Below are 27275 nucleotides of genomic sequence, written 5' to 3'. Positions count from 1 at the left end.
TTATTTTAAAAATAAACACTGACAGGGTGATACAAGCATCCAATGCAGATGGCACTTAATTATATTTTTTGGCTGTCGTTCAAAAATATTTGGCAGAATGCCACAATTTACTTATCACAACCAAAGCTTATAATAACATACGTGTGATTTTAGTGCTTTTCTACATATTCTTTTCTTTCTCTACAGGTGATTTGGTGGTAAAGGCCTTGTGTAAGTTGCAGGATATGAAGCAGTCTTTGTCTGTGTTCGAGAAGTATCAAGGAATATATCTGCTTCTCGTTCATCCCAACGAACAGGTAACTCAGTCAAAAAGCCATATCTTGTTAGGCTGGTCCTCTTTTGGTAATCTTGTTCTTACTCCACCTTTCCACTCCAGGTGCGCCGCTGGGCAATCGATACAGCAAAGACCATGAAGAGTGTGGACAGGGATGCCTACTATGACCTTCAAGAGATTTTCTCCTGCATGTTTTATGTCATTGAGCTTGGAATGTCTTTGAACTTTCCAGATTTGGATCAAGAGTCTTATGCACGGGGCGTCATACAAACGCTCCCCTCTCACCTCTATGACTCGCAAAACAAGAAGAACTACTGGCTAGGTCTGTTTATTAGTTTTCTCCAAATCCTCTTTATGATGCCCGTTCCTTTTGTTACTTCTACAATTTGAGATATTTTGGTTTCTCACTCTAGCTGGACAGCAGTCATTCCTCTGCTCTTGACAAAGATCTCACCATCCTGCAGTTAACTTTTTTCCTGCCAGCATTTTTTCTGACAACCCAAAGTTTGCACTGTCCTATACCTCTTAATGGGTTTGACGTTTTATTTGCCATTTTTATTTTGATGCGTAATAGCACCCCTACCAGTGAAGAAGAAAAAAAAAAAACATGGATTGCCATAAAATTCAGTCAATGGCAGGGAAAGTTAATATAGAAACTGGATCTTTGAAAGAAGGGAATGGGATTAGAAATTTAGGGGGCTAGATGGATTGCTCTAGTGTCTACCTACTGTAAAATAAGTGTTGCACAGTGCCCTATTCGGGTGCATGTTAATCTGGAAACTTGCTGTATAGCACTTGAATATGTAGTGGTCTCAGTTTGACCTGGAATTGGCAAATGGTTCTCATTGTTCATCCCTTGGTGAGTGTGATGTCACCTTTTTAAAGTTAATCTCTTTTGTGCTCTACAGGTATCTGTATGTTACTAACGCAGCTCAGTGCGGAGGCAATGGACTCTCTGTTCATGGGACAGATTAACATACCGCTTTGCATACTCAACACAATGGATGGGTTGAAAAATGGTATGTAAATGGTAGTGGTCATGAGCTTTTCATGATGTGATGAGATACAATAGATTAAAAGTGGTCCACTTATGTTTTTCAGAGGATAACCCAGCTTCTGACCCATTCTGGCCAGCCCTCCACTGTTTTATGGTAATTCTGGACCGACTTGGTTCTAAGATCTGGGGTCAGGTTGACCCTAATACAGCATTCCAGACAATCACCGGAGCAGCCAGCTATGTTGCGGAAATTAGAAGCATCCGGCAAAAAACCATGGGGTAAGAAAATCTTGAATTTATTGAAAAGATTTGATGGCATGCTGAATTGTAGACATTGCATAGGAAAAATGCAGTAATTCAAAAATGCAGCCATGTAGTACACGCATTGCACAGCTTCTCATTATAGATCTGCCGTAAACGTGACTCATCAAAAGGCTATCACTACTTATTTTCAAATGCTGTGAGGTACTTCGTTATTCTACTATTATAGTCATGTGTTTAACTGTGTGCTCATGTGATGAGCTACCATTAAGAGAAAACATGTGGTGATCTTGTGCTGACGTGATAAATTCGTCATCCAGCAGTGGTGTTTCCAGCAACTATGTGATCTATGAGGATATGCAGTCCCTGGTCACCGTGCTTGATTCTGAAATGGGCCAGAGCATGCGTGTATACGGAAGCACTTTTCTGTGGTTCATTCCATTTGTCCGTTCCATAATGGAACTTCCAGAGCTCAACGCTTCCTATATTAGTGAAGTCATCCACTATCTTTGTGATAAGATACGAGAAAATCGGCACATGCTAACCGGACAGATGAGTGTGTGCGATAAAGTGACCGAGTTCTTCACTCGTATCCTTATTCAGACTGTTGAGCTACACTCTACTGAAGGACGAATGGGAATACTTTCTCGCTGTGCCCACAAGTGGGTGGGAGAGATTGTCTTGTGCATCATCCAATCAGATGAAACACATGGACCACCAGACAGGATGGGTGGGATTCACGGAGTCAGTTCAACCTCATACAACCTTGGGATAGTTGGAAGATTGCCTGCATCTGGAGGAGGCAATGGTGCCATAATTGCTGGCTGCATGAAACTGATTCGACTGCTGCTGAAAGAAGGGATAAGGAGATCTGTCCCAAGCGCGACCCACTTTTTGAATTTGCTTAACAAGCAGTTGCGTGGAGTTACAAACAAACGATGGAATCTAACACGTTCTGAATCTAATGAGCTTCAGAAGTGTTTGTTAAGAGTTGTCCGGTCGATGCCAGAAAGACCTTCTTCTCCACTCCCACCACCATGTGCACCATCAGTGGAGGCAGCTACAAACACTGTTATTTCCAGAAATTCAGTGCCAACCCTAAATCAGAAACAACATGAGGACCAGGAGGCAGGTCCGAGCAGAGCAGGAGATGAATCTGGTTTTATCAAAGAGGAGTCAGTTTGGAATTATAGAAATTGGAACTTGGATGAGGATTTGTGCAGCGGTCTTGAGGATATCATAAAGGCTAAGAAGGAAACCCTTGATCCAGTGTCAATTTCACAGCTGAGTCCAGTTGTTCAGTTGGAACGCATTAAACCAGATCTGGGAAAAGTGCAGGAAATTCGATCCAGATTAAATGATAACCAGAATTTGTCAAAGATCAAAGCCATTGCCAAACAAAAGCCTAGTGAGTCCTTAAAATCAGCTAAAGAGGAATGTGGTTTTGGAGCTGCTGAGGAGGAGGAGGAGGAGGATGACGATGAACCCCTTGATATCAAACTGGTTCGTCTGACAAAATCTATCCACAACGTTGAATCTAGCGACTCCGAAGTTGACAGTAGTGCTGTTGGAAAAACTTGTAACCGGTCCATTGGCACCTCAAAGGAAAATGTGGAGTCCAGTACCATTGTTATCTCTGATGATGATTCTGATAATGATGAAAGGCCAAATGACATCCTGAGGTCTCCAGAAGTTTGTGTCTTGTCTGAGAGCCCCAGTCGTGATTATGATGATCTCAGTGAATCACAGGTCTTTGAGTTTGAGACCCAGCAATATGTGGCGTCTGCCTGGGATGATTCCGATTTTGATGCGTCAGACTTGACGAAGAAGCCCAAATCGGACCAACTACTCAAACCACAGGTGGATGAAGCTCCTCATGAAGCATCTCCATCAAGTTCAGAGACCGAACTAATTCCAGATGAAGACATTGAGAGGGCTTGTCAGCAAGCAGAAGATAAGATCAGAGAACAGCAGCAGCCACAAGAGCCAGTGGATTCATGTGCATCATCACTGTCCAAAGCATCCAGTACTGCAGAAAGCTGGGATAAATTTGCCAAACCAAAACTGGTTAAAAGCACAAAAACAACTCCATCTGATAAGAAACAGCCTAAAAAGCCATTGATAATTGATGCCCTTGCTCAAAAAATCAGACGCCACCATTTGAAACGTAGCTCCACATCTCAGGACGTAGAGGAACCTTCCTCTTCAACTACTCCATCCTCATGTGGTATATCATCTTCCTCTCCATCCTGCAGCTCTGTTTCCTCACATTATTTTTCTGCCCCCAGTTCAAGTGATACCCCTGCGATTGTTCCCCCAAAGAAGGTGCGTAAGGTTGCTGAGCCAGAATCAACAGCAGAGCGTTTGGGATTAAAAAAGAAGGAAAGGAAAGCTTTTGAACTTTCTCAGCGCTCCCTGGATTGTGTTGCTAAATTGAGGTGCCATGGTCAGAAAGTGCAGGTGGAACCACAACAGAAGACAAGGCGAGTGCGTCGAGCCACTAAGACTTCTCCACAGAAACGTATAGTAAAAGGCAACAAGAAACTTCTGGGATCACAAGATATTCAGTTTTTCAAGCAAAGTCGTGAGAAGCATCAGAGGCCAGCAACAGGAGCCATCATGACATTAGCTCCCAAACCAGCAAAGATCAATCAGCCAGGTGAAGTGCACTTACCGAAACCTACAGTTGCAAGCAGCGGGGCTGGTGATATCTTTCCCTGTCCTCAGCCAGATCCTGACCATCAGCGGGATAATGAAAAGGCTTCATCAGGAACCAGTTCTACAGGTGATGGGGCTGGAAATAATAAAAGAATAGAATCCAAGTACTTCCAAGCCAGTGAGACTGCTGATGTCAACATGGAAAAAGAAAAACCTACTCAGGAGGATGATGAAGAATGGATGTTCCTCAGTCAGATGGAACCCACCGACATGGAACTGTGCTCTCAAATGGAGCAGTTTGATGAAGAAAATGAGGAAGAACTCTTTCTTACCCAGAGAGATCCTATTGACATGGACATTGATACAGATAGTGAGTCAGATACCCCAGGGCCAAGCTTGACACCTAAACCTATTCAGACTCCTATTGGTGGAAATGATCATTTGTTCGTGAAGCCTGGCATGTCACCTATGTCTCAGAAAAAGGCCAAACCTTCTACCACAAAAATATACACCCCCAGCTCCCGCAGTGCCTCGCTTGTCCTTGAAATGGAAAAAAAAGCCAAGCCTCCTCCTGCTGCGAATGTTGCGAAAGCGAAGATTCCCCGACTGCCCCCAGCAATGCCACCTCCAAAAACATTTCAACCTCTCCATCCCTCCACAGAAACGTATAGTAAAAGGCAACAAGAAACTTCTGGGATCACAAGATATTCAGTTTTTCAAGCAAAGTCGTGAGAAGCATCAGAGGCCAGCAACAGGAGCCATCATGACATTAGCTCCCAAACCAGCAAAGATCAATCAGCCAGGTGAAGTGCACTTACCGAAACCTACAGTTGCAAGCAGCGGGGCTGGTGATATCTTTTCCTGTCCTCAGCCAGATCCTGACCATCAGCGGGATAATGAAAAGGCTTCATCAGGAACCAATTCTACAGGTGATGGGGCTGGAAATAATAAAAGAATAGAATCCAAGTACTTCCAAGCCAGTGAGACTGCTGATGTCAACATGGAAAAAGAAAAACCTACTCAGGAGGATGATGAAGAATGGATGTTCCTCAGTCAGATGGAACCCACCGACATGGAACTGTGCTCTCAAATGGAGCAGTTTGATGAAGAAAATGAGGAAGAACTCTTTCTTACCCAGAGAGATCCTATTGACATGGACATTGATACAGATAGTGAGTCAGATACCCCAGGGCCAAGCTTGACACCTAAACCTATTCAGACTCCTATTGGTGGAAATGATGATCATTTGTTCGTGAAGCCTGGCATGTCACCTATATCTCAGAAAAAGGCCAAACCTTCTACCACAAAAATATACACCCCCAGCTCCCGCAGTGCCTCGCTTGTCCTTGAAATGGAAAAAAAAGCCAAGCCTCCTCCTGCTGCGAATGTTGCGAAAGCGAAGATTCCCCGACTGCCCCCAGCAATGCCACCTCCAAAAACATTTCAACCTCTCCATCCTCCACAACTCCCAAAGCCACTTCCTTCACAACATGCTCCATATGCTCCCGAGTTGGTCACTAGTTCTAAAATAAGCTCCACCTCAGAGCCACCATCTTACAAGGTATACCAAAGACCTGAGGCTCCAGTTAACAAACCAGTACCCACGATGGATCAAAGCCCGATGTTTGACCTTTCAATCTTGACCCAAGCAATCCTTAAATGGGAATATAGGATGCTTGACAACTACAAAGCATTTGGGAGTCCACATGATCTGTGCCAGCTACCGCTGAAGAAAGTGCCAGTTCAGTTTCCTAGCTACCTGGAGTACTTCAACACCTTTTACCCCCTGCTGCTAATTAATGCATTTGAAGAGGTGGGACTACATCTTATTTCTGTAATGCCTAAATACTTGGATGTAATTAGGACTGAATCTTATACAATTAAAGGGTAAGCTTTTCACCCAAAAATTTAAATTCTGTCATTAATTACTCACCCTCATGTTGTTCCAAGCTAGTAAGACATTCATTCATCTTCAGAACACAAATTAAGATATTTTTGATGAAATCCAAGAGCTTTCTGACCCTGCATAGATAGCAACGCAACTGACATGTTCAAGGCCCAGAAAGGTTGTAAGGACATTGTTAAAATTGTCCATGTGCCATCAGTGGTTCAACCTTAATTTTATAAAGAATATGAGAATAATTTTATGTGCACAAAGAAAACAAAAATAATGACTTTATTCAACATTTTTTTTCTCTTCCGTGTTGGTCTTCGATGTGCGTTCACGAGAGTACCACGACCCCTGCATGTGTGTTCTACGTCAGAATGCTGGCTTCTGCGTCAGCAGCACCAGACCACATGCGACGTGATACTCTCGTGAACGCAGATTAGCCGCGTTTCCACTGTCGGGCCAAAAGCGGGCATGCAGTGCCAGGGCCAGTCGCGTTTCCACTGTCACTTCTGGGGCTTGACCGTGCCTTGTTGGTGCTTCCTCTGGGCCAACAGCCAGGGTTTTTTAGCCCGACGAAAACCTTGGGCCAAAGCGGGCCAAATGGGGCTAGAGGAGTGGTTATGAACAAAGGCGGAGTTTCTCCGCGTCTGGAGAGCATCAGCGCCGCGGATCAATTCATAAAGTTAACAGTTATAACATCAGCATTACAGATTTTCAAATAATTTTAGTTCAAAACTCACTTTCAGACAGCAGCGAGTGTTTGAAATAACTTATGTTTGAGATTCGATGTGGATTATGATCACCATACAAGGCAGAAATATTTATAAGCGATGCAAAAGGCTATGCATGCTAGCCATTAACGTTAAACATGGTAAATACGACCGCTTGAAGAAATCAGACGTCAGCTTTTTATTCTCTATCACAATCGTGTATTTTCTTAGTAACATATTTAATCTGTCATAAATCTCGTCTCCAGAGTTTAGCTCTGCGTATGTCATAAAAATATAATAATGGTTTTTGTTCGGAAGCTTTTATAAAAATATAGAAATTATCATTCTTTCTAAATGTGATGTATATAACTGTGACTACAAATAAACAGAAACAGACTCGACTCAGCGCCGCGGATCATTTCATAAAGTTAACAGCTATAACATCAGCATTAAAGACTTGTCAAATAATTTTAGCTCAAAACTCACTTTCAGACAGCAGCGAGTGTTTAAAATAACTTCTGTTTGAGATCTGACGTGGATTATGATCACCATACAAGGCAGAAATATAAGCGATGCAAAGGACTATGCATGCTAGCCTTAACGTTACCATAGTAAACATGGTAAATACGACCACTTGAAGAAATCAAACGTCAGCTTCTCATTCTCTATCACAATCGTGTATTTATTTATAACATTTTATCTGTCATAAGTCTCGTCTTGAGACTTTAGCTCTGCTTATGTCATATATAATGATGCTTTTTGTTTGGGAGATCCCTCTGCTACTCAGGTCGTATTTTTGATGGAAAAAATATATATGATGTATAAAATATGATGTATACTTTGACTACAAATAAACAGAAACAGACTCGACTGAATAAGTAGGCTATGTGTCCTCTTTCTTTTGTGAAATAACGGTTCATACCGTTTTATTTCTGTGTGACTAATTTTCAATCCTGATAAATTAATTCATTATATGATCAATGTATCACTTATTATCGTAAAACATCGATGCTTTTGGATTTAAATCTTTAACAAAGCATGCAAACAAACGGCCGCTTTTATCATGTTCGTTTTGTGATCGCGCTAGTTCCAGTGACTTATTTCTTATTAGTTTTCTTATAGCTACTATTTGTTGGTGACATGATGGGGTTGCGTGATGTTGTTCCTGAGAGGCGTGTAAAGGGTGTGTTTTAGTGAAGCGCAGCGGAGCTTCTGGCCCGACGGTGGAAACGCATCGTGATTTTGAGCTCGGTGCTACAAGTCCGAGGCTATTAGCCCCACCCGGCCCTTTTAAAGCACTGGATCGCACTGGCCCGACAGTGGAAAAGCAGCTATTGAAGACTGACACGGAAGAGAAGAAATTGTTGAATGAAGTTATTTTTTTCTTTGTGCACAAAGTATTCTCGTAGCTTCATAAAATTAATGTTGAACCACTGATGTCATATGGACTATTTTAAAGATGTTCTTACGACCTTTCTGGGCCTTGAATATGTCCGTTGCGTTGCTGTCTATGCAGAGTCAGAAAGCTCTAGAATTTCATCAAAAATATCTTAATTTGTGCTCCGAAGATAAACGAATGTCTTGCAGGTTTGGAACGACATGAGGGTGAGTAATTAATGACAGAATTTTCATTTTTGGGTGAACTATCCCTTTAATTTGTTTTGGTCTTGCTTCTATTATTAATTGGACATTTAGTACCAGTGTTAATGTTAACCAATTACAATTTATACAGATGGCGAGTGAATGGCTCAAAGAGGGCAGAGTCAAGCTTAACCTAACAGTCCAGGGTATAGAATACAGCAATCGCACAGCTAGTGCCAGCTTCACAGGTAAGTCCAGCCATGTTTGGCAGTTTACCTTCTGATGTTCAGTAAAGTGAATTCTGATACAGTTAAAATCTTTAGCTGTTACAGTTGGGAGTATCCTTTCAAACATAAACCATTTCATAAAGTTTTACTTTTCTTTTTTTTTGTAGCAAACATTTCTCAGGAAACTGATATAAAACAACTGTACCCAAAAGAAGATGACCTTGTGCTACTTTGGTTGCCTGACAACACTGGGTCATATGCCCACGATGAACCTAATTTCCATGAACCACATCCTCATTTTGGCTATGTGTCTCGGTCCAGTGTTTCCAACAGAGGTCCGGTTGTGCTTGTTGTGCTGTCATTAATAAGAATTGTGTACGTTTATGTCCACCGTCTCATTACTCTGTCCATCCTCAGGTTCCAGGCCAATTCTAAACTTGACGATTCAGACACGTAGTAATATATCTTCGGGGAATTCCCAACCTGTGCTCTGTGAAGTTATTGGATCATTGATCAGCATATTCCGGGAGTTCCGTGCACTGTGTTTGCTGCGGAATGGACCAATGTTGCGTCCTCTTCTTGCTCCACATGTGTCTTATTTCACGCACACTCTGGATAGCCCACCGGACCTGGATTCACCAGTGAGTTTGGGTTTATCTGAAGCAGTGGTTCCTAATCCTGGTCCTAGGGACTTACAGCATTGCACATTTTGTATGTCTCCTTCTTTTTTTTAATACACCTGAATCAAATCATTACTACTTGAGCAGAGAGTTCCAGGAAACGTAACTGGGCTTTTCAGATAAGGGGTGCAAACCAAATATGCAGTGCATTTTCCAAATTCACCTACTTGTAGTATATGTTTTGGGACAAAATACAGTCCTAGACAACTATTCTTGTTCATGTTTGAGCTAGAGGACCTTTTGTGGGATGAATGTGTCAGTCCAATAAGTGAACCTGATTTTAATCCCACGTTATTATTTTGCCCCTTTCTTTCCTGTACTCTCTTTCCCTTTTTTTCCTTCACTCTTTTGCTTGATCTTTCTCTTGCCCTTCCTTCCTTCCTTCGCATTCCAGGAGTTCAACAGGGACCAAGCAAGAGCAATAGCTTGCGGTCTTGCCATGATAAACAGAACACAGAAGACCCCAAAATTTCTCCTTATCCATGGTCCTCCAGGAACCGGGAAGAGTAAAGCAATTGGTGGCCTGTTGTACAAACTATTATCTTCGGTATTTGTTTTTTTTTTTTAGTCTGAATGTATCTTTATTCCTGCCTACTGTGCATGCTCTCAAGGACACCTTAATCTGCAACTGCAGCTGAGTGTGTTTTGTGTGTGGTTATCTGGTCAGGATACTAACAGTGCTGCTCCTTCGGGGAACCTTCACTCCAAGTCTCGACGGACACGAGTTCTTCTCTGTGCTCCCTCTAACGCTGCCATCGACAGTCTGATGAAGAAAGTCATTTTGATCTTTAAAGAGAAATGCCGAAACATCAATGCACCTCAAGGTACACATTGACAACTAAAAAAAGCATGCATGCCATATACTGTCACATTAAAGCATGTCTCGCAACACTTTTGTGTACAGGTAACTGCGGTGACATAAACCTGGTACGATTGGGAAGTGAAAGGACCATCTCGAAGTCACTAAAACCTTTCAGCCTCGACCACCAGACTAAAGCTAGAGCACGTGAGAGAGAAATTCATGCATTTACAATTCACGAGTTAATGTATGTGCATGTGGTGTTAATGTATAAGGTGTTTGTGTGTAGAGCGAGCTCAGCAAACTGCAGAAGCTGACATACACAGGCGGAAGGAGCAACTGGAACAAATTGTTGAAAATCTCTCCCAGCGATGTGCAAAAACCAATAAGGATTCTTTTGAGGTAATGCATCTTCCACACAAGTTTCTAAAAGACAGAATATAGATATCACATTTAGTTTTGTTGTAATGCTGTGTCGAATTAACTTCATGTGTTGGTTGACAGTTCAAGACGTTGATGGAGCAGAAGATGCAGCTTCTGAAAGAGAGAGAAGGACTGAGTCGGCAGATTAAAGAGGTAAACAGTCACATTTGTTCACATTCAGGTTTCACAATAATAATATGTTCATTTATATAGTGCCTTTCCCAAGCTCAAGGACACTGTACAAAAGCAGTAACACGATAGACAGTCGATTCACATAATCATAAACAGTCATTTCACAATCAATTAATCAAATTAAGTGGACAGTGGACATTTGCCCAGTCCGGGGATAGACATGATTGCAGTTGCATATCATGGTACAATTATGTACTGGAAACAGAGATACATAACATAGTATAAGTAATAACAGAAAAAGGATAGTGTCAATAAGTAACAAACAAAGAATAGTAAATGCAACAAAAAATACACTGAACGAAAATACTCGAGAATTATAGCTGGTAGTATAGGATGAGGAGAGTGTCTAAAGAACATGTTATGACTGATAGTATTGGGTAAACAAGTAGGTTTTGAGTTGTGATTTAAATACAGAGAGTGAGGTTATTGTCCTTAGTGCCAGTGAGTTCCATAGTTTACTATGACCATAGTAAACTAACAATACTTATAATACTCCCACAAACAAACGTACCTCTTGTCTCTTTCTTAGTGTCGCAGCAGGCGACAGGAGAGTCAAGCTCTTGTGCTGCAAAACGCTCATGTGATCTGCTGCACGCTCAGCACCAGTGGAAGTATTGTCCTCGAGAATGCCTTCCGTCGTCTCGGACATGAACCATTTAGCTGCGTCATCATTGATGAGGTACCAAAATCTCTTCTAGTTTGTCATTCCGTGAAATTTGTTTTTATTTGGTTGAATACAAAAGTAATACAATTACAATTGCACTTATCATCATTTATCGATGAATTTAATCTCTTATTACTGCTAGTGCAAAAGACAACACGATGAAAGAAAACTACTTAATGTTTATATTATCATTATTATAAACGCACTAATACTCCGAACAACTATATTTCAAAGCCGCTTTCTTTGTCTCTGCACTTTTGTAGGCTAGTCAGGCTAAAGAAACTGAGACTCTGATCCCCATGCTGTACCGAAGTGCTGCTGTAATCCTTGTCGGTGATCCCAACCAGCTTCCACCAACAGTTGTCTCTCAGGTAGTAACCCACCATATTAGTCCTAGAGTATTTGTATTACAAGCATGCAAATCTAAACACATAAATGGTTAGGATTTTCTGTTGTCTTTTTAGATTTGTGTTGCAAATTATGGCATTAACCCTCATGTGTCTTGGTCATTTAATGTTTTACTTTTTTCCCCCCTGAAAATGCTAGTTAATGGACAAAATTACTATTGTTATACTCGCACATGGTATAACAAATTCCTAAAAAAAAATTGTTTTTTTGTTACACTATTTTAAGGTTGCAGTGTAGTTATACATTTAAGGATTCCTGGTCAAATGACCAGCCTACAAATGTATTATTATTATTATTTATTTATTTTTTGTCAAATAATGGATTCAATCTTTTTATTTGCTTGTTTTCTTTCAATTAGCACAGGTTTTGTATTTCTTTTTGGAACTGATTGGTCGTAGGCCTCATTGATCTGAGCTTATACACCTCTGTTTTTGAGTGAACATTGCAAAAATTATCCAATAACACTTTTTTTTTTTAAATTTTTTTTTTAATGTTCACTCAAAAACTAATGTGCATAAGCTTAGATAATTGAGACCTATGATCTATCTGTGCACAGGCTTTGTATTAAATTGATGAAAAGTTTTCATCTAGTATTTGGTAATATAGCATAATGAAGGATTTATAAGCCCCTTTTAATTTTTTATTTTTTTTGTAGGCCAGTCATTTTGACACGCTACACACCAAATTAGTTAAAGGGGTTTTCAGAACAGCATAAGGGTTAAATATAAGTAACACTTGTTTTCTTTCAATTAGCACAGGTTTTGTATTTCTTTTTGGAACTGATTGGTCGTAGGCCTCATTGATCTGAGCTTATACACCTCTGTTTTTGAGTGAACATTGCAAAAATTATCCAATAACACTTTTTTTTTTTAAATTTTTTTTTTAATGTTCACTCAAAAACTAATGTGCATAAGCTTAGATAATTGAGACCTATGATCTATCTGTGCACAGGCTTTGTATTAAGTTGATGAAAAGTTTTCATCTAGTATTTGGTAATAATATAGCATAATGAGGGATTTATAAGCCCCTTTTAATTTTTTATTTTTTTTGTAGGCCAGTCATTTTGACACGCTACACACCAAATTAGTTAAAGGGGTTTTCAGAACAGCATAAGGGTTAAATATAAGTAACAGAACAAAAAATGTATCATTCGTTTTGTGCATGATTTGAATTTATTTTGTGTGTGTTTTAACAGAAAGCAAAGGAGTTTGGCTACGACCAGTCTCTTATGGCACGGTTATGCAAAAGTCTTTATCAGTCAAACCCGCAACTCTCTCCAATCCTCCTGCTCAGCGTGCAGTACCGCATGCACCCGGACATCTGTGAATTCCCCTCCAAGTACATCTACAACAGCGCTCTTAAGGATGACTGGTACGCACCCAGCTCCTTGTTTGTTTGGAACGTTTCCACTTGTGGCATGAGTAGAGAGGGAGAGAGAAGACGGTGTTCTGCAATCAGACTCCTCATGTTTATGATGTGTAGGCAGGGGCAGTGCAGGCAGTATGATCAGGAGCAGACGACTATGACTGAGTCTGAATTAAGACTCCTCAGGTCACTGAGAGGACCGTGCTTGTGGTGAGTGCTCAACAACATAGTGAGCTGCTAACTGCAAACTAAACCATGGTCTGCAGATCTCAAGAAACATGTTCCACTGACACTGATTGACTCCCACTTTGCTGTGAAGGTCTATTCATACCGAGAATAAAATGAAAATGCAACATATATCGCAGATGAAAGGTGCATTCACCGAGCCATGCGAAAAAGCGCTTCAATTATTCATGTGCTTTATGAAAGGTGAAGTGTGCTTTTGCAGACTTGCTGGGCATCTCTGGCACTTTTGATGCAGTTTCAGTCACAATCCAACTGTGATATTGTTATGCAACCCTTTAAAGTAGTTGGCAGAACCCAGTGATGGTGAGATTTATACGAATATTCAGTTGATGGTATATATGGCAATAATAGAAGTGTCCTTTTCTGGTATTTTATCTTGTTTTGCAGCAGAATTATCGTAAACTATAAAAAAAAAAAAAACTTGTATCTTGAAATAAAATAAATTGGCTAGTTTCCATGGGAACTTTTCTTTTCATTTAGTTTAATTCTAAAATAATTTAAATTAAAACTGAAATGGGGAAAAAATTTATATAAAAATTAAATCTCAAATAAAAAATAACAAAAATGAAAATTGAAATTATAAACATCAAATCGAATTAAATTAACAAAAACTAAAATTGCATATAAATCATACTAAACTAGCACTGGCTAGTTGAAAAGATAAAGCAAATACTCTCTTGGTGTGACTAGGCCTTGAAATTTAACACTGCATTCTGTGAAAATAGCTTCATGCTAATGCTGCTTGAGTTTTTTTTTTTTTTAATGTTTTGTCTGTGACTTCCGTGTTAATCTTGTTCTAACAGTCACAAAAGCACAATTTAGTTGTGCAAAAAAAAACTTGTATCTTGAAATAAAATAAATTGGCTAGTTTCCATGGGAACTTTTCTTTTCATTTAGTTTAATTCTAAAATAATTTAAATTAAAACTGAAATGGGGAAAAAATTGATATAAAAATTAAATCTCAAATAAAAAATAACAAAAATGAAAATTGAAATTATAAACATCAAATCGAATTAAATTTTAACAAAAACTAAAATTGCATATAAATGATACTAAACTAGCACTGGCTAGTTGAAAAGATAAAGCAAATACTCTCTTGGTGTGACTAGGCCTTGAAATTTAACACTGCATTCTGTGAAAATAGCTTCATGCTAATGCTGCTTGAGTTTTTTTTTTTTTTAATGTTTTGTCTGTGACTTCCGTGTTAATCTTGTTCTAACAGTCACAAAAGCACAATTTAGTTGTGCAAAAAATGTCTCAATGCCATTTATCGGGAAAAATTTATATATTTAAATAAGCCATTTTGTCAGAGTATTTTTTGCTAGTAATTCATCTGGATTGGGAGGTTGCCACAAACAAATGTAAAATTTGCACCCAAGGTCATCAAGTATAAATATGGACTTCTGATTTGTGTCCTTTTGTCCCTCAGTGAGACCGCTCAGAAACGCTGTTCCCTCAGCTGGCCCTTCAAGCCCTACAAAGTGTTCGACGTGACGGATGGGATAGAGAAGAAGGAGAGAGAGTAAGAAATGGAGGAATGTGGGTGGGATGGTGGACTTAACTTTTTTTACTACTTGTGTCTGAACAGTTAATTTATTGTGTTTCTCCACTGGTCAGTTCATTTTCCAATCACAAAGAAGTCAAGCTGGTCTTGCTGCTGTTGAAGCTGCTGGGCGAGAAGCAGTCAGTGCGAGTGGGCGTCATCACACCCTACAACGCCCAGAAACGACGCATACTGGATGCCGTCAGGGGTTCAGGCATCGACAACAAGCAACTTCAGTGAGTGTTCAGTGTGCAACTTTACTTAAGCTTTTCATAATCTTTCATCAAAATGAAACTTCTAAAAACAACTTTATTGCAGATTGCCACAAGAAATAAATCAGAAATTAACTTTTGTATCTATGGTTCTATTTTTGAACCATGAATTTTTTTAATAATCTGACACTGGTCTGTTCATTTTTCCATCACAAAGAAGTTAAGCTGGTCTTGCTGCTGTTGAAGCTGCTGGGCGAGAAGCAGTCAGTGCGAGTGGGCGTCATCACACCCTACAACGCCCAGAAACGACGCATACTGGATGCCGTCAGGGGTTCAGGCATCGACAACAAGCAACTTCAGTGAGTGTTCAGTGTGCAACTTTACTTAAGCTTTTCATAATCTTTCATCAAAATGAAACTTCTAAAAACAACTTTATTGCAGATTGCCACAAGAAATAATTAGAAATGAACTTTTGTATCTATGGTTCTATTTTTGAACCATGAATTTTTTTAATAATCTGATAACTACCTGTCAACATTTAGAGTAATTTTTTGTGAATTTTTAAATGAAGTCTGCATTTATTTGATAAATAAAGTTTCCCCCCCAAATGTTACAATTTTAAAATAAAATTGCTATTTGCTAAAATTGCTAAATATGTTTTTGTAACTTATTCATGTCACGCAATTTGTCAGCAACCATTACTCTGGTCTTCAATGTCACATCAGCGTTTTTACAAAAATATGAAATTTAATATTAACACAAAATATTAACATTTTATTATCTTTGCAAAGTTTATAGTAATAAGATCTATTATTGATAAATGAGCAGCAAATCAGCCTATTAGAATGATTTTGAAGGATGATGTGATGCTGAAAATGCAGCTTTGCATTACAGGAATAAATTACATTTTACAATTTATTCACATAGAAAACAGTTCTTTTAAATTGTAGTATTATTTCACGATATTATTGTCTTACTGTATTTTTCATCAAATAAATGCAACCTTGGTGAACATAATAGACTTCTTTAGAAAAAAAAAAAACATTACAAAATCATAATATTCCAAACCTTTTTGACCGGTAGTGCGTGTAAACTTTGTGTTCTGTACAGTTGAATAACGTGTAATTGTGTTTTAGGGTTGAAGTCGATACAGTCGATGGCTTTCAGGGCAGAGAAATGGACTGCATCATTGTGTCTTGTGTGAGAGCCAGCAGTGAAATGGGCTCCATTGGGTAAGTGTACATAGCCTATATATCAATCAACTAGAATGTTCAAGTTTCTGGTTCAAATATTGCATTGTTTCTTACTTTTTAAGGTTTGTTGGAAATCGGCAGAGAATGAATGTAACCATCACCAGAGCCAGATTTAGTCTCTTTATACTGGGACATATACGCACACTCAGGGTAACGTATACATTTGTTTGTCTCGACCCACCACAAGAGGTGCTGTTGTGTATTTCTAAGCGCTTTTAATGATGTTTTAATGATGCATTTCTGCAGGAACAAAGTGATTGGGGAGCATTGATTGAGGACGCTTGGATACGTAAAACTATCATCAAAACAATGCAAAACGATTTTGAAAGGGACGCCCAGCAGATTCTTAAACAAGAACGAGAGCCGCCGACCCGCAGTCTCTCTTATCCCCCAGTCGGGAAACCAAGCCCTGTGACCTCACCTGTTACGGATGCACCTGTGGAAACAGACCCCGCCCCTGCGCCCCACCCTCAACGTGACATGAGCAACGTACCTATGCCACGGCTAATACCCTTGGAATGCCCTAATAACCCACAGATGAGCGACAGGCCCACAGACCCACGGTTTGCAGAGCGCCGGCCAATCAGAGAACAGAGACCGGACAGAGATGGGCGGGGCTTACCAGAGTCCCGCCACTCAACAAACAGATCTAATTCATATGAAGCCGACTCTAGAAGTCCTGGCCAGTCTTCCAGATACTCTTCAAAACACCGCGGTTCTTCACCGTCAAGACGACACAGGAGATAAATGAATTATCCCTGTTTTTATGTCATTAAAGCTTCACAGCAATGCATTCAGGGAGAGATTTTTCTTCATGTCCTCTTCTCCATGTTTTGAGAACACACTATGTACAAGGGTCGTCGTTAAACGTCTCTTTCTCAGGCATTGGCTTAACAATTATCTTGACAAATTAGTTTGATGGCAGTGCTTACTGCTTACCTAATCTCTGTCTAAGCGTATTTTGCTGCTAAATGAACATTTAAAGAACTATTTTTTGCATGAAGAGGGATGTTTTGTTCCGTACAACAGGCTTTGGGTTTTTGGACCTTGTGCTCGTCTCCAAAAAATATATATTAATGCAATAACTGCACTTTCTAAAGCAGTCGGACTTGCTCAAAAATAAAAAATTTTTGGTGTTTGAGGCTGTATAGTTTGTCACTTATTTGAATGTCACATTGATTTAAAGATTTTTGCAGGGATGGATTCAGTGTGTAAATGTGTTGTGCATGAATGCAGTGCCGTTTGTGTTTCACTGGTTGTTTTATACTGACTTTTGACATACTGGATTATTTTTGATTGAGCCGACTGTTAGAATAGTTTTTTTTTTTTTTTTTTTTCAGGTAACTTTGATTATAGTCACTATTATTCTGGAGGAGGAGTTAAAGAAGGCCAAGAACAGAACCAGAGTTATTGCTTAACATTTTAATTTCAAATATAAAATGTCATGTTGTGTTTGAGTTGTGAATGAGAGTTAAGTTTGAAATTGTACAGTTAAAGTATACAAGCCAGAGACCTGGAGACTGAGAGGTCGACCCGCTACTGTGGCTTTTTCACTTGAGTTTTATCTTTTGTGTGACCAGTTTTACAAAAGTGTATGAAGAGGACTTTGTTTTGTACAGATGCACTTTTTGTAGACAGGAAATTTAAAAAAAAAGTTCCTTTTTTTTAATTTACGTTTTGGATTTTATATATTTTTTTCTATAATGAGAATCGCTGCACAAATTGATTTTGCAGGTGTGCCATCATTATTCTTGATATACCGCATATGTTAGTGATGTGAGTGATCCACTAAATCATATCATGGTAGTCTATTTTTCCCCTCATTAATTTATACAAGTACCTTGAAATGGGTGAATACTGTGGTACATGGATATTAATCAATCAGTACCATTGCATATCTTGACATACGACAGTGTCACCATCTGTACCATGGTACCACCACCCTTAAGGCTTGTTGTCTTTTTAACCAGTCATTTCTGATAGTCTTTCCTTAAGATACGTAGGGATCAACACCTCACCCCAATCTTTTAATATTTATTTTTAATAGTTGCAATAAGCCACTCAAGGCCATGGTTTTATTTTATTGTGGTAAAATGACTTCTCAAATCTATCATGGTCTCAAGTGGCTTATTCCTTTTGTAAAATGACGACAACAATAATGTGATTAAAAGACAAATGCTAAATGCATTATTATTATTACTAATCTGAAGGAACAGTTGTTTGGCCATGTAATATAGACAGGGAGTGGTTATTGTGTAAAATCTGAAGTAGAGGAGTTTCAGGTGCCAAAAATTTGATTTTATTGGTTGAGACAAAAAAAGCCAAGATGCCTGCAAAACATTACACACATTTTGGCCTTGTTTTTATTGGTGGCATGCTTCCAATCAATTTATTTAAAAAAATAAATCATGCTTTTAATAAAATGTGCTTTTATAGATTCTCAATAGAGAGTACATGTACATGAGTAAATAGTGAACTTATGTAACCTTATCTAAAATATTGAGAGTTCAATGGATTGTGCTGTTTAACAACATACCGATTGCTGAAAAAATGTTCAGTGGACAAAAACAAACAGTTGTGAAAGCTGTATTTTGCCAAACATTACATGATTTAGGACCTTTATACTGTGAGTGCCGCATAAAAAAATAAAAAAAACTTTTTCATTCACGTAAAATTCTATATATATATATACGGGACGCGCGAGCCTCTCCCGCTCTTTCTCAGCGCCACAGTTAACCCGCGCAAATCTCGCGCCCTGCGGAGCGCCATCAACAGCTCCTGCCTCATTGGCGTGTATTTTCCCAAACATTACATGATTTAGGATCTTTATACTGTGAGTGCCGCATAAAAAAAAAAAAAACTTTTTCATTCACGTAAAATTCAATATATATATATATACGTCCCGCGCGAACCTCTCCCGCTCTTTCTCAGCGCCACAGTTAACCCGCGCAAATCTCGCGCCCTGCGGAGCGCCATCAACAGCTCCTGCCTCATTGGCGACAACCAGGTAAGGATCAAGTTTGCTGTAAACTTTGGCACTGTTTTTCACTGCTGTTAAAGTAAACCACTATTAAAACATCTCAATACAGCCGGCTCAACTTTGCCCTGGCAGTCTAGTTTCGCGTTGGCATAACTTCTGAAAAGCCCCCAAAATTCAGGATATTAATTGTCCCTGGAGGAGTTTTTCTTTTTTGTGTTATTGTGGATACTGTTTTAACTAATATCAGCATATCAAGTGTGATATTATTTTTACACAACAGTTCAAAAGACGGTAAGTTCTTTATACTGTCAATAGACACAACATTGTACATTTTGACTCTTTTTGCTGTGTTTCGCCAACGAAAATGTTCAACAAGACAGAACAGTCAACATAGTCTTGAACGATCTGGCGTTTTTCAATGATTCAATAACCCATTCATAACGTGTTTACTTCATTTATGAGTGAATCAAGCTGTTTGAACTAATCGGTTTAATGAATGTCTATTATTTACTTATTAAGACAAGTCGACACCTATTGGAGGTTTTAGTTTTATATATAACAGAATAATTTCGTTTTTACCCAACATTTCATATTTCTATATTCAAAAATATAATTTTAAAACATTATTTGTGCAATGTGTAACATTATTTATGCAATTGTTTTTAGTGTAAATGTATTTTGTTAATACTGATTTAATTTCATATACACTTACATGTATTAAAGAATATAAGGTCATATCTGGTGTTTTAATGAGAATACAAGTTATCGTGATCACCACATTGCACGTTTTAATTAATGTCGTCCCCCAAACTACAGTCTGTGCCACGTCCAGCTATAGTGATGGCAACCCTGAAGCTTTTTTGTGTGCCACATCCAACAGTAGTGATGACGTCCTCCAAGCTACAGTGTCTGCCATGTCCAGCTGTACTGATGACGTCCTCCAAGCTATAGCCTGTGTCATGTCCAGCTGTACTGATGACGTCCTCCAAGCTATAGCCTGTGTCATGTCCAGCTGTACTGATGACGTCCTCCAAGCTATAGCCTGTGTCATGTCCAGCTGTACTGATGACGTCCTCCAAGCTATAGCCTGTGTCATGTCCAGCTGTACTGATGACGTCCTCCAAGCTATAGCCTGTGTCATGTCCAGCTGTACTGATGACGTCCTCCAAGCTATAGCCTGTGTCATGTCCAGCTGTACTGATGACGTCCTCCAAGCTATAGCCTGTGTCATGTCCAGCTGTACTGATGACGTCCTCCAAGCTATAGCCTGTGTCATGTCCAGCTGTACTGATGACGTCCTCCAAGCTATAGCCTGTGTCATGTCCAGCTGTACTGATGACGTCCTCCAAGCTATAGCCTGTGTCATGTCCAGCTGTACTGATGACGTCCTCCAAGCTATAGCCTGTGTCATGTCCAGCTGTACTGATGACGTCCTCCAAGCTATAGCCTGTGTCATGTCCAGCTGTACTGATGACGTCCTCCAAGCTATAGCCTGTGTCATGTCCAGCTGTACTGATGACGTCCTCCAAGCTATAGCCTGTGCCATGTCCAGCTGTAGTGATGACATCCTCCAAGCTACAGTGTGTGCCATGTCCAGCTGTACTGATGACGTCCTCCAAACTATAGCCTGTGCCACATCCAACAGTAGTGATGACGTCCTCCAAGCTACAGTGTCTGCCATGTCCAGCTGTAGTGATGACGTCCCTTCAATTTGCTGTGACATGTCTACTCTAGTGTTGATGCTCCTCAAGCTACAGTCTGTCAGACAGAGGACACTGTGCCACCTCAGTCAAGCCAGCTGCAGGATAAGTCAACAATTATTGGTGAGTTTGCTAACTTAACATAATCCAACACATAGGCATACTTAAATTAGCAGTTTAGCGGTTTATGCTTTAAACTGACTTTGATATGCACTTTGTTTAAGGGCAACTGATGACTAACATGGAAATTAACTTTTTTAGCATTAAATAAAATGTCATTTGAATGTGTTTTTATGTATGAGGTGAAGTTGTATATTTTACAATGACCACTAAAATGTACTTGAATAGTTATTGAGTGTGAAAAATGAATTTTAAGGAACATCTATTCAGTGTAGTATCTTAATTGATATATAAATTAGAAAAGTCTCTTAAAAGTATTTTAGATAAAGTAAGTGATGTCACTGATTGACATTTTGTGTCTACATCTCTTATTTATCTTCTAACAGACATAAATTAATGCCGTTACGTAATTGGCAGTCAGCTGGGTGAAGGAGGCTTTGGAACCGTTTATGCAGCGACTTGTTTGGATGATGGCCTACAGGTATCAATATGCATTACTTACAATATTTATCTAGCTAATCATTTTTGTCCTATTATACTTTTCTCGCTCTCTCCTTTGCAAACCCTCTTAGTGTACCATTGAAATGGTGTGAACTCTGCTCACAAATAAATTCTTGCAAATGAAGGCCCCAGGGTAGAGGAAATCATCCAGCTTCTGGACTGGCGGGTGGAGTCTGACCACTACATTTTGGTCCTAGAGCGGCCCGTTCCCTCTGAGGAACTGAACTGGTTTCTCCTGCGGCAAATGGTGAACATTGAAGAAGATGTGTCATGGGTCATCATGCGCCAGGCAACATTCGCAGCTCAAACATGCTGCCGACGTGGAGTGTTGCACCGGGATATTAAGATGGAAAACATTCTTATTAACCCGGACACACTCAAAGTGAAATTAATTGACTTTGGGTGTGGTGATTTCCTCGTCCTTACTGGTATGTATGATTCCTCAAAGCTGTGAAGTGGGTCTCAAACTCTGGTGATAAGTTGAGGGCCATTCACACAGGACTCTTGAGTGAATCAAGCTCTCATGAAGCATACAGAAATGGGATCCACTGTTGTGAATCAAATGGCATCAAATCATTTCTTGCACGATAGTGAAGAGCACAAGAGAGTACTGCCCTCCTGAATATCTGATGACCGGCCAGTACCACGGGGAACCAGCGACATTGTGGTCTCTGGGGATCCTCTTGTTTGCATTGCTGTGTGGAGATTTCCCAAAAATACAAGTCCTGGAAAAGATTAACAGTAACACCTGGGCCAAAGATGGTTTGTCGAAAGGTAAGATCTTCACTTCAGCAAAAGACAATTATAAATCTGAAGCATACAAAATAGAATTTCAATGTAAATTTGATGTAATAATCAGACATCTCTCTCTTCTTTCTGCATAGAATGCTGCGATATTATTTGTCGCTGTCTGCAGTTTGACCCAAAGCAGCGGATTGAACTGGAGAAACTCAGTCTCCACAACTGGTTTATGGTAAATACATTTGGATGATTTTGAAGGATTTTTGATTTGGTTTAAATATCAGATGATAAGATAAGATAGACATAAGATAAGATTAGATAGGATAGACATATAAGATAAGAGAGACATATAGGATAAGATAGACATAAGATAAGATAAGATAGGCATATAAGGTAGATAGGATAGTTTAGATAGGTTAGATAGATATTAAAAATGTAAAGATTTTTTAGATAAATTAAAGATGTAAAATAAACATAAATATTTATTACTTTTTTGTGTCGCTTTCAGATGCTGGATAACATGATCATCAGCTCTTACTAAGAATATTGTATACTAGTAGAATAAACAAACAAATCGCAGAATTTGTGTTAATTTTTTCAGTTTAACTTGTTATACTGATTTTATAATTAAAATTATATAATTAAAAACGGTTTTAAATAGAAAAACACATTCACATAACACATATCTGCTTATTCTCTTTCCCAATTAAATATCATTTTAAATTATATTTTCTATAACAACAGTATGATTTATACATTGCTTTATGGAGAGTGGGCTTTAAATGCACACTCTCCAAGGAGAAACATGAATAAAAAGGTATGAATGGTCAGTGATATTTAAGAGACAGCATAGGGAACCATTGCACCATCTCCTTTATGGTAAGTACCTCATGCTTATCTTCATATTTTACTTTTATTTTCTTCATAATTCTGTTTGTTGGTTGGACCACATGACTTTGGCATTCATGCCATATAACTACTCATACTGTTAAGCTCAGAGTCAAAAACTGCACCCAGATTTGGGTGTTTTTATGTGATTTTTTCTCCTTTTAATGTCTGTAGACAGTTTATGTTTTACATTTTCATAACTAATGTGTCTCACCTGCACAGATTTGAACCCTGTGTGTAACAATAAAGACAATTTGAGGAGAGGGAAGAAACCCGTTTTTAAATTGAGGGTAGTAGTAGTAAAATGTGCAGTGTCTTTTGCACCACAAGGGGTCGCAATGTTTCTAGGTTTACACCAGTTTGCCTTGCCCCAGTTTTAGGGCCAAGCAACTGTATATTATACTCCCTAAAACAGAACTGTGCAGGTCCACACAATGTGTGGCCAAAAACCTCAGTAAAATCCTTTAGAGATTTACACAGAAAAATCTTTACGACTCAAATTTCAGCAGTTCAGTTTGGTTCAATCTTATTATCCTGTGAAATGCAGTTTTTATTTGTGTTGTTAGGAGGTTTTGTGGTGGACCCATGATAGAGAGATGGTACTTTTACATTTACCTACATTTGCAATAAGTTTATTTTAAATGGTGTATGCTATTATTTATTTGCTATTGTTTAAAATCGTTATGTGTTAAATAAGGTAATTTAGCCACTCACATTCCCACGGTGACCTATTATGACCTGTTTGAATGCGCTTCATGGTTCTAATCATGTTTCTAACTAAAGGTGGTGAGAATGAAGCTTTGGACTCATAAAGACCCATCTTGACGTATCCTCCCTGTGTGCACTATTGATATTCTGAGGAAGGTAATCAATGCCCGCTGACTAAGGTAAAAGCTTGATCCTCTCAGGTGCAGGACACTCTGCTGCTGTGACGTGACGCAGCATTTTTCTCTCATCAGAAAGATGCCAGGCCAGCAAATTTTGCTTTTGTTGTAATTTTGCATTATTGGAGCAGCATTCTGTTTGTTGTCTCACTGGCTCGGGTGTCATTTTCAGATATTTCATAAAGCCGGTGAACGCATAGACCAGAGTAAATATAAAACTCTCTCTGGGTTCCTCTATGACTGTTATATAAGAGCCAGTAGAAGATTTGATTGGGTCACTCGTACCATGCTGTCTTAATATAGTGGAGGAAATAACTCTACATTTTTACAGATAGAAATCATATTAGGTAGCTTCTGAAGTCACAATATGATAATAAAATGAATTTTAAATCATTTTGTTTGCTGGTTTAAGTGCATGCTGCAATTTTCGTTGTTGCCCGTTCTTTAATAATTTGTAAAATGATAAACTGACAATTAATTAAGAAATATTCTTATTTAATTTTTTTCTCCTTTTAAAATCAAATTATTACAAACAAAATGCAATTTCTTGGAGATATTGGTTTTGTTTGTTATCAATTATACAGTATATTTGAATGATGGAAATCATATTAGTTCAATGGAAAGCTTATTTATTCAGGTTTCAGATAATGTATAAATCTCAATTTCGAAAAATTTACCCTTATGACTGGTTTTGTGGTCCAGGGTCACATATTAGCTTTTGTAGTTGCAATAATAAATTAAAAATCATTTTACCTGTTGGTTTAAGTGCATGTTGCAATTTTTCTTAATGTCCTTGGTGCTGCACTAGTTTGTAAAGTGCTAAACTAACAATTATTTTTTCCCCTTTTTCAAATAAAATTATATTTAATTTGTTATAAAGTATAGTTTTTACTTTTTCTCCAATATCACTTTCTATAATCTTAATCTTTTGTAAAAATGCTTTTAACTAACCAAAGCCATTTCCTTAATGACATCATCCAATAGGAAGTGTGACATCATCTTGGAAGGAAAACAACAGCATAAACACCAGTGCGTATTTTCTGGTATTATTAGCTGTTTGATGAAATATGGTTTGAACAATATTTCATGAACAGTATTACATATTGTTTGATGAAATTACTCTAATCTGTAGGACAATATCAAAACATACCAGTATTAAAAAAAAGAACTCAGTTACACCCTCATGTACATTAATGCTCTTTACTCCACCCTCTTCTCTTTTTTGCCATTACTGTTAATAATTTTAGGTTTTTACTTCCCTTTTATAGTGAAGAAAACCATTTTATTCCTTTTTACAGTAATATTTTTTAAATTACAACACAAGCATATTTATTTCTTAAACGTTACGGTTCATAAAGAGTGAGTTTTAAAATTGGAATAAATTGGAATTATGCTTAAATGATGTGTTTTTAAAGTTATTGCTATGAAATGTGATTTTATGTGGTGCTGAAGAAATGATCCACACAGAAACAACTCAAACATGGCCAAGTAACAGTCACATTTACTGTAATGTTTACAGTGTCATAAAATTTCATTCAGTTCTTTTAGTTTTGTAAATCTGTTCACCATAAAGTGTAATAAACCCCATCCCATACATTTCAGTAGAGTTTGCCATCTAATAAATAAATTTTGCTTGGTACTTTTAGTGTGTAAATTCATCCTCCGTAATACCTGACAGTGTAAACTCTACCTTATAGACTCTCGTACTATAGTGTGCTGTAAAGTTTACAGTGTAATAAAACCTTTTGCCTCTTATATAGATCCAAAACAAAAATATTCTCTACCAAAAATAGTCAAATAATGTGGGTTTATAATAATTCCATTTGATTAGATATCTTCTTTTGTGAGTTGAATAGCGTGTTCGTGTCCCGAATACTTCGTAAATATCAATGATCTCTAACTGTGGCGACAGACATTCCTATAACAACCAGCAGTACAGTGCCTAAAATCTTAATAGTCATGATATAACAAATATCACAATAATATCATAGTCTTTGCTTTTTAGCGAATAACAGTGAGCGCGTGTTACATACATCTGAATGTTAAAAACTGCAGCGAGTGTAAAAAAAAACGTGAAGCTGGACCTTTCCTAAAAACATCGTACAGTCTCCGATCACTGTGAGGACACGCCCCCTACATTGACCAATCAGAGTGAAGGAAGTGGGGTTTGTATTACATTTCGCAGCTATTGCACAAGAAGCTCACTTCTTGTTGATATTGTGTGTGTAGTGTATGTGTTTTTGGTATTATTCATCCTCAGCGTATATGAGGTGCACATTTTGATTTCCATTGATTTCCAGCTCCTCCAGAGTCTTTGTTTCTCGTTCTTCTTGTCCTGCAGGGCGTTCTGCACCCTGTAGAAGGCGATGCTGAGCATCTGGCCCTCTCGGTGCCCGCTGGTGGGGAAGCAGGGGTCTCTCAGGAGGCGGCGGAGCCCAGCAGGGTGGCGAGGAGCGGGCAGAGCAGAAGTGCCAGGCTCAGCGTGAGTGCGCTGGCACTGTTGCACTTTTTGCCTCCTTCGCAGCGCGACTGTTGGCACAAAACACCCTTAAAGTCCGGCGGACAGCTACAGCGCTGATTCTGAACACACGTCCCCCCGTTCTGGCACAAGAGTAACTCATCGTCGCACACGTTCGCTGTGGAGAACATGAGGAAAAAGTTATGGTATGTTCAAGCAAATACACCGTTTTTCTCTAAGACTAGTTTGGAATAATTAAGATTTTTTTAAATTCTCTGCATTTATTTGATCAAAAATATAGTAATATTGTGAAATATTATTACAATTTAAAATAGCTATTTTCTATTTTAAAGGGGTCATATGACGTTGCTAAAAAAGAACATTATTTTGTGTATTTGGTGTAATGAAATGTGTTTATGCGGTTTAAGGTTCAAAAAACACATTATTTTCCACATACTGTACATTATTATTTCTCCTCTATGCCCCGACTTTCTGAAATGTGTAGATTTTTACAAAGCTCATCGGTCTGAAAAGCGAGGTGTGCTCTGATTGGCCAGCTATCCAGTACGTTGTGATTGGCCGAATTCCTCAAGCGTGTGACGGAAATGTTACGTCCCTT

General features: G+C 38.7%; 3 protein-coding genes across 3 annotated transcripts in view; 2 read left to right on the top strand and 1 right to left on the bottom strand.

Annotated features, from left to right (window-relative positions):
* Positions 1 to 17777, top strand: part of LOC107737190 (probable helicase senataxin) — a 32239-nt gene extending 14462 nt beyond the window's left edge. Inside the window, exons 9-30 of the mRNA XM_016548636.1 lie at positions 187 to 296; positions 377 to 596; positions 1183 to 1293; positions 1376 to 1550; positions 1847 to 4821; positions 5597 to 6003; positions 8524 to 8620; positions 8767 to 8934; positions 9017 to 9240; positions 9674 to 9826; positions 9947 to 10103; positions 10184 to 10285; positions 10368 to 10480; positions 10583 to 10654; positions 11223 to 11372; positions 11621 to 11728; positions 12961 to 13136; positions 14806 to 14898; positions 14994 to 15155; positions 16268 to 16363; positions 16447 to 16534; positions 16631 to 17777. Coding sequence (XP_016404122.1) covers positions 187 to 296; positions 377 to 596; positions 1183 to 1293; positions 1376 to 1550; positions 1847 to 4821; positions 5597 to 6003; positions 8524 to 8620; positions 8767 to 8934; positions 9017 to 9240; positions 9674 to 9826; positions 9947 to 10103; positions 10184 to 10285; positions 10368 to 10480; positions 10583 to 10654; positions 11223 to 11372; positions 11621 to 11728; positions 12961 to 13136; positions 14806 to 14898; positions 14994 to 15155; positions 16268 to 16363; positions 16447 to 16534; positions 16631 to 17131 — 6458 coding nt within the window. The 3' untranslated portion in view covers positions 17132 to 17777. The remainder of the gene's footprint in view (positions 1 to 186; positions 297 to 376; positions 597 to 1182; positions 1294 to 1375; positions 1551 to 1846; positions 4822 to 5596; positions 6004 to 8523; positions 8621 to 8766; positions 8935 to 9016; positions 9241 to 9673; positions 9827 to 9946; positions 10104 to 10183; positions 10286 to 10367; positions 10481 to 10582; positions 10655 to 11222; positions 11373 to 11620; positions 11729 to 12960; positions 13137 to 14805; positions 14899 to 14993; positions 15156 to 16267; positions 16364 to 16446; positions 16535 to 16630) is intronic.
* Positions 17778 to 21794: 4017 nt separating this feature from the next.
* LOC107737189 (serine/threonine-protein kinase pim-2-like) lies at positions 21795 to 22967 on the top strand (the record flags this gene model as incomplete). Its single annotated transcript, XM_016548635.1, has 4 exons — positions 21795 to 22135; positions 22284 to 22459; positions 22570 to 22658; positions 22935 to 22967. Coding segments are annotated over 4 exons (639 nt in total), but the record flags the coding sequence as incomplete, so codon positions are not given.
* A 2773-nt stretch (positions 22968 to 25740) lies between these two features.
* Positions 25741 to 27275, bottom strand: part of LOC107737188 (titin-like) — a 54841-nt gene continuing 53306 nt past the window's right edge. The window contains exon 14 of the mRNA XM_016548634.1: positions 25741 to 26834. Within this exon, the coding sequence (XP_016404120.1) occupies positions 26617 to 26834 (218 nt within the window). The 3' untranslated portion in view covers positions 25741 to 26616. The remainder of the gene's footprint in view (positions 26835 to 27275) is intronic.

This window comes from Sinocyclocheilus rhinocerous, unplaced genomic scaffold, assembly GCF_001515625.1.
Source record: "Sinocyclocheilus rhinocerous isolate Xijiao unplaced genomic scaffold, SAMN03320098_v1.1 scaffold284, whole genome shotgun sequence".
Classification (NCBI taxonomy): Eukaryota; Metazoa; Chordata; class Actinopteri; order Cypriniformes; family Cyprinidae; genus Sinocyclocheilus; species Sinocyclocheilus rhinocerous.
This window is presented reverse-complemented; position numbering and strand designations above follow the sequence as displayed.